General features: G+C 37.9%; 2 protein-coding genes across 2 annotated transcripts; both read left to right on the forward strand.

The window, feature by feature from the left end:
- CBG03754 lies at window positions 1-1660 on the forward strand (the record flags this gene model as incomplete). The annotated part of the gene is made up of 4 exons (XM_002639161.1): window positions 1-41; window positions 85-306; window positions 353-943; window positions 1426-1660. The coding sequence occupies 4 exons, from the start codon at window positions 1-3 to the stop codon at window positions 1658-1660; spliced, it is 1089 nt and encodes a 362-aa protein (XP_002639207.1).
- Window positions 1661-6622: 4962 nt separating this feature from the next.
- On the forward strand, window positions 6623-9911 carry Cbr-twk-29 (the record flags this gene model as incomplete). Its single annotated transcript, XM_045235679.1, has 10 exons — window positions 6623-6733; window positions 6798-7046; window positions 7476-7548; window positions 8373-8712; window positions 8775-8842; window positions 9169-9259; window positions 9308-9503; window positions 9556-9668; window positions 9692-9774; window positions 9823-9911. The coding sequence occupies 10 exons, from the start codon at window positions 6623-6625 to the stop codon at window positions 9909-9911; spliced, it is 1413 nt and encodes a 470-aa protein (XP_045092479.1).
- Between the last annotated feature and the right edge of the window lie 984 nt (window positions 9912-10895).

Genomic DNA, 10895 nt, shown 5'->3' on the forward strand with positions numbered 1-10895 from the left:
ATGAGTTTCGAATTGAAAGACAACATGACAGTTATGAATTTGTAAGGGAGAAAAAATAAAATTAACTTCTAAAAAAAAATTCAGATTTGAAGAATCGCAAGAGTCGGTGGAATTGAAAGAGAAGATTTCGAGCTTAAACATCAATATATCCAACTTGTTAATTGAGAACTACTATGATTTTATACATATCAGTTTGGCTAGAAAAGAAAAAGAGTTTTCTGGATGGTTGATTCATGATGGCGAAGGTTTGGATGACGATGATGGAATTGAAAGGATAACAATTGGAGATACTGCGTTCTTGAATTCGTCTGTTTCTTTTTCATAACCTATAAAAAAGAAAGTATAAATTCAGAGAGATCGGACAAACTCAGCTGGATCTCTGGCACGAAGACCGTTTTGAAGGCGCCCTCGGTCTTCTGAAATATCTTTTCGACATCTTCAAAGGCTCAATTCTGGAAGCGTCATTTATTACTGGAACTACCCCATCTCCAAAAATTGCTCAGTTTCTCGTCGACGTATTCCATTTGACTCCAGTTAAAGGATGTGCAAATGTGACACTTTTTGAGAATGGAATCTCCTCAAAACAAATGGTAGATCAAATTCTTGATCTAGCTACTGGCCTAAAACGTCTGGATCTCAGATGCCCACTTCCAGATGATTGGAGTAATCCGAAAGTATTGAAACTGGATAAATTGATTGCGTGGCCAGCAGAATGGTTTACCACAATGGATCTCATGACTCGATTGGATGGAAAGTGTGTCAATATAAATGAAACACATCTGAAATGGCAAGCATTCAAAGCATTCATGCTCAAATGGCAAATGACTAATGAGACGAGACTTAAAATTCTGGAAATTTCATTCGATGGTAATTGGGAAGGATTCCAAACAGATGGATTGAATCTCAAAAAGTGGGATCCTCAAGAAAGGGATAGTCACTATCCGTAAGTTAATTTTTTTAGAACAAAGCTTCTCATTAACCATACTTGCAACGGGCCGGGCCGGGCCGGGCCTTCAAAAAATTGGTCAAGGCCCGGCCCGGACGGGAGGCCCGGAAGGCCCGGCCAGTTGGCGCCAGCTTCGATTTTTGGGCAAAAAAGTGTGGTTTTTCTGGAAAAAAGTTGTTTTTATCATCTAATTTTAAGCTAAATTGTAAATATTGAATTTGTAAATGTTTAAACAAATGTTTGAAAAAATATTTTTTTCCTGAATTTTTCCAAAGTTGACATCGAAAAAAAAACAGTTTTCTCTCGAAAACTAGTTTTTTTTTGAAAAAATTCTCAAAAAATTCTCAAAAAAATTTTGTTTTTTGAGAAATTTCGATCAAATAAATTCTTGTCCGGGCCTTCCGGGCCTTCAAAAATTTTCAAGGGCCGGGCCTTCAACGATTTTGGCAAGTACGTGATTAACAAAAAATCCTATTCAGAGATCTGTTCGGAAAACCATCTGCCGATTGGTTCAACTGTGAATTCGTTCATGACATTCAACGCGAAGATGGTCTTCTGGCTTCATTTTGGAGGAGAGAGAACAGCTTTCATTTTGTTGTCTGGCACGATCGTCATCCAATTGCCACGTTGCAACCGAATCCAGAGCAACTGGTCAGCTTGGAAAACTACGAATTCGCGGATGAAGATGATGAGGAGGACGAGGATGAGGAATGAAAAATTGAACTGATATTTCTATTTTTGTGGAGTACAATAAATATAAATGTTGTTCGATTTATTGGTTTTCAATTTTGAAATGTTCCGAAATGTTTCTAATTGTTATCCTAGATTCTCTCAATGTCTTTCGCTTTAAATATGAGAAGATATGAAGAAAATATTCATGCGCCCCTCGAGGAGTTGAACTTGTGGGACGAGTATTGCAGGTTCGGCGCCGCTACCGACTGAGCCACATGGGCTGGAGCGGCGCCCGATAGCATACATAAAAGCGGGCACGACAGCTGTACTGCATTGTACACCGTCAAAATGCATACCCTTTCTCCAAAAAAATATCCGAAAAATCTACTCCTCAACCATGAACATCTAAAGTTCGTTTTCCCAGCTTAAAGAAATTCCCATTCAAATAAATATTCTTCGATCTCTCTCTCTCTCTTTTCTGTTTGAAATCACATCACACTTCTCCTATTGCTCCTCTTCTCTGTTTCAGTTTCCCCAAGTACATTTGTCACATTTTTTCTTTCAAAATCCCAATTGGTCGCAAGCTTCTTCTTCTTCTTCTCCCAAATTTCTCACACATTCGTCTCATCGTAAACGGAAAAACGAGAAAAAGCAAACTTCGGCGGAAGGAGCAGTTGACCCAAAAAAGAGCAAAGAAGAAGAAATTAGAAAGCGATTCACAACTCGTTTTCCGAGTATTTCGGACGCAAGGGAAACTAGAAGAGTACTGATTCTTTTTCTGTGACTTTTATGTGTTTTTCCGGTCCGGTGGAAAAATATCGAAGAAAAAGAAAAAAGGAAAACGGAGAGTCTCAAAGGTGCCCAATCCGATATCATTTTTCTACTTATTATTGGACATTCTCTTTTCGTTTTCCTCTTGGTTCCAGTCGAGGAAAAACAGCCGTTCATCTTTTTCTCCGTTTTATTCTTATCTTTTTCGTTTTTGGCCCATTTTTCTTCCTTTCCTACTTCAAAAAATAAACATACATAAATTTCGAAAAACTTTCAAAATAGTTCCGTATTCCAACTAATAGATTAGCACACCGCGAAGCCTGTAATAGAAGGGCCCCTAACTTCTAACTTCAAATCCAAAGTTTTTCGGTACCTGTCAAGGATTTTAAAAAAGTGGACAACTAATAATTTTTATCATAACATCACAAACATTTTGTCAATCGATACATTTTTTGTCATAGGAATTTATGGGTTTCTGTTAGAGACAATACGGTATTTTCAAACAGATACGATGTCTTCGACCTCTCTGGATACTTTGTTCTCTTTTTGTTTTAACCTAAAATTTTAACCTAAAAATTGCGTTTCTACTTTGTTACTTTCCGTTTCAATGAGCTCAAAAAAAGGGGGATATTCTAGACAAAAGGAGATACATTCTATTGTTTGTTTGTGAATTAGTGATAAAGAAACAGGGCACTTCTCTTCAAGGATCATCAGAAATTTTCATCTCATTGAGCACATTCTGCTTACTATTAGTCTTCTTCTACTTTTCCAAAGTTCACTAGAGAGCTTGAAACTTTGAAAAAAATGTGGGCTAAAACTTCAAAGCATTTAGCCATTCTATTTTCAGCTAATGTTAAACAAGGAACTTCTTTATTTTCCTTATCTCATAGTCAGCTCTTTTTTTGTTTTTTGCTCTTTAAACTTCCAGTTTTCATGCTTCTCTTTCTTGTTTTTTTGGGCATCTGACCCGTTGCTCCCGATTTCTGGTGGTTCCTTAATTCTCTCTTCTTTTCTCAATTTGATTTTCGCCTGTTTTTGATACAGAATTAGGAGATGGAACGTTATCTTTGATTTTCTTTTTGACAGTGGAAAGTTCACCAACCTTTCTGACAACTGGTGTCTAGAAGTTCGTGTTTTCTTGAATAGAGTTGTAGGATTCTGGAATTTTCGAGTATTGTGCGACAAATCCATTGTTGTATTCTTGTCTATCTCGAAAGCCCTAACACCATAGTTAGCTAGCTGGCAACATAACCTCGGAAAATATCCTAACAAAAAAAATAACAAAAAAACCAACAAAAAAGTGTAAATACTCTAAAAGAAGCCCACCCTGTGCACTTTGATCTAATTTATTTCGATTCCTGTAAAAGATATCAAAACTATATTAACTGACAACATATTTCTGATATTATGATAAACAATTTATCAATCGATCATTTTTGATATCTTTTACAAGAACCAAGATAAATTGGTTCGAAGTTGAATGTTAGTGTGGGCTTCTATTAGAGAAGTTACGGTATCTTTAAACGCCTACTCAAAAATAAACATCTAGGGATTGTGTCAAACTACAAACTACAAATCTTTATTTTTCTTCCCACCCACCCCCAACAAACCAATTTTCCAATTACTTAACGCCAAGCATTCGGTTTCAAATTTCTTCCTTTGAATTCTTGAGTCTTCCTTCTTTTTTGTCTACTTCTTTTTATCTGAATTCCCAACAAATCATCGAAATATTCGTCCGATGTCATCCTTTTTCCCCATTTTTGTCATCTCCCTTTCTCTCCTCCCATTTTTCAACGAGAGATTTTATCGAATCGAGACACCCAGAGATGCTCCGAATCTGATTTAGTGCTAGTTAATGGCGCCTGGGGTCCTCCTATCCTTTCATGAACGCATGTCGGGATGCCTAAATTTTTTATTTTCTGTTTTTTAGACCTTTCCCTGGTTTCTACATCAACTTTTTTATTCTATCACATTTCGTTTTTTGTCTTTCTCTCTCTCTATCTATATCTCAATTTATGTTTTTTTTATATCTATCCCAACATATTCTGAAACACTTTCTGAAATCGTTTCTCATATTTCTGATACCCATGGGACCCATCACCAGAGGTTTTCGACTCGCCCGAGCTCGTGAATCATACGCCAAAAGTCACCACACTGCATTTGCATTTGGGGTCCCGGACACCACAACTTCCGTCTATTTTTTCTCGGCTGTGTCTCTTTTTTGACATAAATTCGAGTAAAGTTTCAGACATGTTTGGAAGACGTCATCTGGGAATCTGAGTCGAGTCAAACTGGCTGCGAAAACTGTTGTACCGCCTTTTAGAATGTCGCTTTTCATGTTCTTCGGACTCGGACGGGTAAGTCATTTTTTGAGTTTATTATAGTCTCAATGAAAGTGGACCTGTCATAAGAGATGTCAAATTTTGGAAATCCAAGTCCTATTTTTTTACAATAGATGCTTTTTGCTGATTTTCCACAATTCTAATGAGACTGGTCCGAAACCAGCAGTATTGTTGTTATTGGAAATGCAATTACCGCATGAAATTACCGTAGTCCACTTTGATCTCATTTATCTCGGTTCCTTCAAAAGATATCAAAAAAGTTGTCAACTGATAAAATTGTGGTCATTTTACGAAAAACATTTCATCAGTTGACAAATTTTTAATATCTTTCAAAGGATCCGAGATAATTGAGTTAAAAGTTGACTGTTTCGGTGGGCTTCTCTTAAGAGGAAATACGGTGATTACTTTGAAAGAAATAATGAACTTTTAACAAGCCCTTTTTTTTAACAAGCCCAGAATTTTTTTAACAAGCCCAGAATAGCAAATTCGTTTTGATTGTTTTGATCTGATCACAGATTTTGGACCTTTCTTCCGCTCTATTTTTTAAGAACTATCAAAAAATTCCTAGGAACTATTTGGTGTGGCTTTCAATTCCCTTCTGTGACCATAAATTCTTTTCGGCCAGAAAAGAATCTTCCATCTTTGATGTATTCGAAAGTTTTGACTTCGCTCTTCCCATTTTTGTCCCGTTGTCGCTGAGGCCAAACTGAGCGCAATGAGATATCCGACGAGAACTCGTGATATGAACTTTTAGCTACAGTATTCACCTACCCCATGACAAAAAGACTCTTCATCGCATCTAGGAAAAGAGTTAAAATTCATACTGTTGGACTTCATTAACAGATTCGAAGAGCTCCTTGTTATCAGCACTGACCCGATTCAATACCGTATCGATTCAGTTCAAATCTATAAAAATCGATCACAAATCCTTTTCTTATAGTTTTCATCGGCGTCAAGTTCTGAAAAGAAATGTGAATGCTGTTAAAAATGGGAACTGCTTCAAATAATATGAAATACAGGTTGGCTCATAATTGCCCGCCCAATAGTTCGTACAAGCATAAAATCAAAGTAAAGCGTTAGAGTGGGCTCAAATTTGAATGCAAAAATTCAAATAATTCATCAATAAACTGGCCAATTTGCAAATCATTTGATCAACTTTAGGTGAGTAATAGCTTGTCAAACTTGCTTCATCTCATGAATATCAAGAAACATAACGCCGTTCATCTTAGGACAATCATAACGGTACCTAGTCTTGAGGAATCGCTTTTTTTCAGTAGCCTTGAACAGACCGTAAAATTATATTTCTATCAATTATCGTGCTTCCAAGATACTTATGTCTAAAGATATACTTGTTTTTAACGGTCTGGGTAATTGTGCACGTCATTATCTATTCTCCAGGGTCCATCAAGTATGAATTCTATAAAAGCAATGAGCGGAATCGTATCTACAGATGACTTTCAACAATGCAAAATTATGAAATTTTATCTAAAGCTTATCCGGAAAACTGTCCCATCTGTCCACCCAATCGACCGGTCAATGAGCCGAACCACGTGTCTGTCTTTGACCCATCTGTCCATCCTTTGCTCTCTTTTTCAACGTCATCAGTCTCGATTCTCTATCAACCCCAAAAATTTCGGGGTGTCCATCTAAGATTTCTCCTTTTTCTTTTTTGCGAGAAGATTTGAGTTGCAAGTGATTTTTGCATGACGACTTGCTGGACAGACATGTCACTTTTCACTCTCCGCCTCTTTTCGGGTTCTCTCCTTTTGGCTCTTACCACTTGTATACAAATTCATTTTCTCCTCCTCCCATACTCCAACTCCTCGATTCCCATCCCCATCTCCGTTTTGGCTCTTTTGCAATGTCTAGACGGTAAAAGAAAGCCGGCACAATGAAGCTTGAAGAAGATGATGAGGAGTTGAAGAAATGTATGGAAGAAGATATTCTGAAAGCATTTCTAGAAGAGGATTTTAATTCTCAACACTATGATTCCATATGGGAGGTAATCGGTTGAAGGAGTCCTTCTTGAATATTCTTCTCTTTTAATTTTTTAATTTTTTTTTCAGTGCCTTCAACATAATCGAAGAGCAATCGCCGTCAATGGCTTCATCATCATTTTCCTGATAGTCTACACTACAATTGGAGGATTTATCTTCCTGAATTTCGAGTTCGAGTACCAACAATACATGAAACAGAATGCGACACTGGAAAAGAGATTGTGCATTGAATCACTTCTGAATCGAGATAACAGATTACGGTTGACAAGGGCTTCTGATGTTGCTGCGGCGATTGCCGAGAGATGTTTGACAGAGAAGGTGAGCTTCCCAAACGAATCTCTAGTTCAAAATAAGTTCAATCTAAACTAGCCATGTTTAAAAGGTGTGTCATGAGGAGCCCATAGTGTTTTCAAGAAGGCTCTGAAGTTTTTTTTACGTTTTTATAGTTCCCATGCTTGTAAAACGGACCTTTTCATAGAGTCTACGAACCTAAGATATAAGCCATAAAGTGGATGATTCGGGCCGGGCGGAGCCCTGCCTGTTTTCTCGGCCCGTTTAGTCTGTAACTTCGTTCATAGACAAGATACAGTTTTCCGAATTGTAACATTCTGTAGCACTCGTCGAGTTCTATCATATCTGATTTAGTTCCTTCAAAAACATTGGTTCTAAAACAGCTTTGGCTCGGTTTACAAGTATGATACTCCCAGTTCTCGTTACGATCTTCTTTTCCAATCTGAGATTTTATAGGTAAAAGACGATCGAATGCAATGGTCATTCAAATCGGCAGCTCTCTACTCTCTAGGAATTCTCACAACTTTGGGTAAGTTTTTCTTTCGAAGAGGGCAAAACCAGAAGGCTCAGAAAGAGTTGAAAGGAAGCGGTCACCCCACTTGACTGAGTGATGACTCGGACAAATGGATTCTCCTGAGGGACTGAGAACCCACAGTTGAGATGCAAATGTACTTGAAAAAATATCAGAAAGTTTTTTTTGGGTTGCCTGAGTAGAAGATGTTGAGTGTAGGGTAGGGAAAAAATCAAGTTTCGAGAGACACTTGTCAAAACAAAAACGTTTTTTGGCGTAGAGAAGATTTCTAGGAGACACCATGACATAATCCCCGTCGTCGCCAAGTTCGAATTTGTATACAAACATGAGAATTTAGTGGGAGGGTCCTAAAGGGGGGGGGGGGGGCAATTTAGTTAAACATAAAAGTTCACTTGATTTTTGAGAAGTTAGTTATTTTTGGAACTTAGAAAAGTTGTTTCAGAATCCTAGACCAAGGGAATTTTTTCAGCCAGTAACTACGCGAGCAAGAAATAATAAATACCGTATTTGCACTAATAGAAACTTACTCCATACCTGCTTTTTTGAGCACGATTATATCGATTCCTTGAAGAGATCAAAAATCTGCCAACCGAAATATTAGGGATATTATGATGAACAATGTATCAATTGACAAGAGTTTGATATCTCTCATAGGAAAGAAGAAGATTGAGTTCAAAGTGCACATTTAGAGTGAGGTTCGATTAGAGAAAATACGGTTTAGAAATCCATATTTGGAAAAGAAGAATAATCGAAGTTTTAGGCTGAAACATACCAAAACTCAATGGTTCTTTTTGAACTGTATTCAGATTTTTGACTTTAAGGATACGGAAAGATCGAGCCCCAGACAATTAATGGTCGTATCTCAACAGTAATCTATGGTTTCTTCGGAATCCCATTAACCGTCATCCTTCTCACTAACTTTGGAAGATATCTCGAAGCGATGGCAACTAGATTCAGAAGACTCCTGACATGCAGAAAACGTCGAGAAGATGAAGAAGAAAACGTTTCAGGAAGCACTTTATTTTTCATCGTTCTAGTTTATCTTATTGTCGGAGCCATTACGATACCATTGATGAGTGGACAATTCGACTTCTTCAATGGAATCTACTACGCATTTATCTGTTTGACAGCTATCGAATATGGAGATATCGTTCCACAAAAGTGAGTATAATACTCGAGTAGTTCCCGCTGTGAATTTCAAAAGCCAATGTAAAACTTTACAGCAATTGGTTCGTACCTATCAGTGTTTTCTACATGTGTACGGGGCTCGCCATATCAACTATTGCTTTAGGTAAGTACCGACTTCTTCCTTGGAAACGGAGGAATGAAGTTTCAAGGCAACCGTTGCCCAGCACCTAGAAAGCTAGTTGCTAGGAGAGTCGTTGCCTAGTAATGTCGTCTTGGAGATGTATCCATGAAACCAGTTTGCCATGGAATATGGGATAGTTAGCATAGAGGGTATCTTGACAATTTTAGAATATCGAGGAAAATGAAATTTGAAAATATTTGCTGATTACGGTAGTTCGGCCACCAGGCTTTCTCTTCCACAGCTCCAATTCTTGCGTACCAGTATAATAGCTAGAAATATCCTCGTGAATAACATTAAATCAATTTCAGACATTGGATCAATTTATGTCAGAAAGTTGCATTTCATTGGCAAGAAAATCAAAAATATTGCAAACATTCGCATTTGGTTTGGTGCCAGAAAGTGAGAATTGAAAACACTGTTTCTAAAATCCAAAACTTCATTTTTTAGCCTGGAGGTCCGGGAACTCATAACTGCAGTAGGGCAGAATATTGGTATTGATCAGAATGTGATAGCTGATATCGATATTGATACATTGGTGAAAACGGCGATTCAGGTGAAATTGGGACGACTTTCAAGAGTCCCACAGACTCATATGATTGTTGAAGGCATTTGGCCTCCAGAACTGGTTCCATTATTCATGAAGGTCCGTTTGGGTTTTTGAATTTCAATCATATATTTTCTTGAAACATTTTCAGGATGGCCAGTTCCCACTGTTCGTCGATTCCGAAGATGATCTTACTGATATTCGGCCGAAGAAGTATTCGGTACATTTTGAAGATGAACCAATGATATCTGAAATTGACGACACGTCGGACTCTGAAATGGCTGCAGACAATCTCAAATGACGTCATCCAGATTGTCACCAATGCCTCCCAGACGCCCGATGCAACTAAAGCTACGCGACTCTACAACTGGTAACTAGATACATTTGTCTAGCTTTTTAGCTAACGCAATTTTTCCAGATTCTTCAGATCAAGCTCATCGGGATGGAGCGATGAACTCTTCAGAAATTACAACAACATTAACATCGGATCTTTCCACTGACACTTGATTCTTTGATTTGTATTCTGTTTCAGTTGTCTGATTGTAAATCTTATTTTATCTTTGAAATGTATATTTATTCATTTTTTTCAAACAAATACTACTCCGAGATATAAAAGGCAAGAAGTGTTGAGACCGTACAAATCCGCAAGAAACGAATGCGAAAGAAACCAGACTTGCAAAACGGGCCCTTTCAAAACTTCTTTTAAAATCAACATTTTCTGAACATTTAATATTCATATGATAGCAATTTCTACAAAATGATACTATTTGGAACACTGTATCTTGTCTATGAACAAATTTACAGACGAAACGGGCCGAAAAAAGGGGCAGGGCCCGGCCCGGATTGGTCACTTTATCGCTTGTAACTTTGTTAATTGACAAGCTGCAGTGTTCCAAATAGTATCATTTTGTAGAAGTTGCCGAGTTCTATCATATGAATAATGTTCAGAAATGTTCAGAAAATGTTGATTTTAAAAGAAGTTATGAAAGGGCCCGTTTTGCAAGTCTGCAAAAAACGAATCGGCAAGAACGCTAAACCGTGGGGGTTGGGGCGACAAATAAATGGCTGTTATCATTAGAGTGATGGATCACAAAAAGCCAAAGATAATTGGGATGGAGGGTGACCGCTGTGAAAATTTACAGAGACCATGGAAAAAGGGGTGTATGAATAATAAGAGAATGGATAAGACAAGTAGAAGAAGTTCGAACTTGTGCTTAATCCTCGCACCAGGCATTCTCCTTGCGGATTTGCTCCTCCTCCTCTGGAGTGAAATCATTCTTGATGTTGAATGTGCGACGAATTTCTTCTGGAGACTTTCCCTTGATCATGTTAGCAACAGTTTTGCAGGTGACATCGAGAAGTCCCTTGATATCCAAGTAGTTAGCAGCCAAGATGAGCTCGAAAAGAGTTCCTTGGTCGACTTTGAGGAACTCGACATCCCACCTGGCGATGTCATCAGTGCGCTTCTCACGATTGTCCTGATCATCGGCT

The sequence above is a fragment of the Caenorhabditis briggsae genome (assembly GCF_000004555.2).
Source record: "Caenorhabditis briggsae complete genome, chrI, whole genome shotgun sequence".
Taxonomy (NCBI): Eukaryota; Metazoa; Nematoda; class Chromadorea; order Rhabditida; family Rhabditidae; genus Caenorhabditis; species Caenorhabditis briggsae.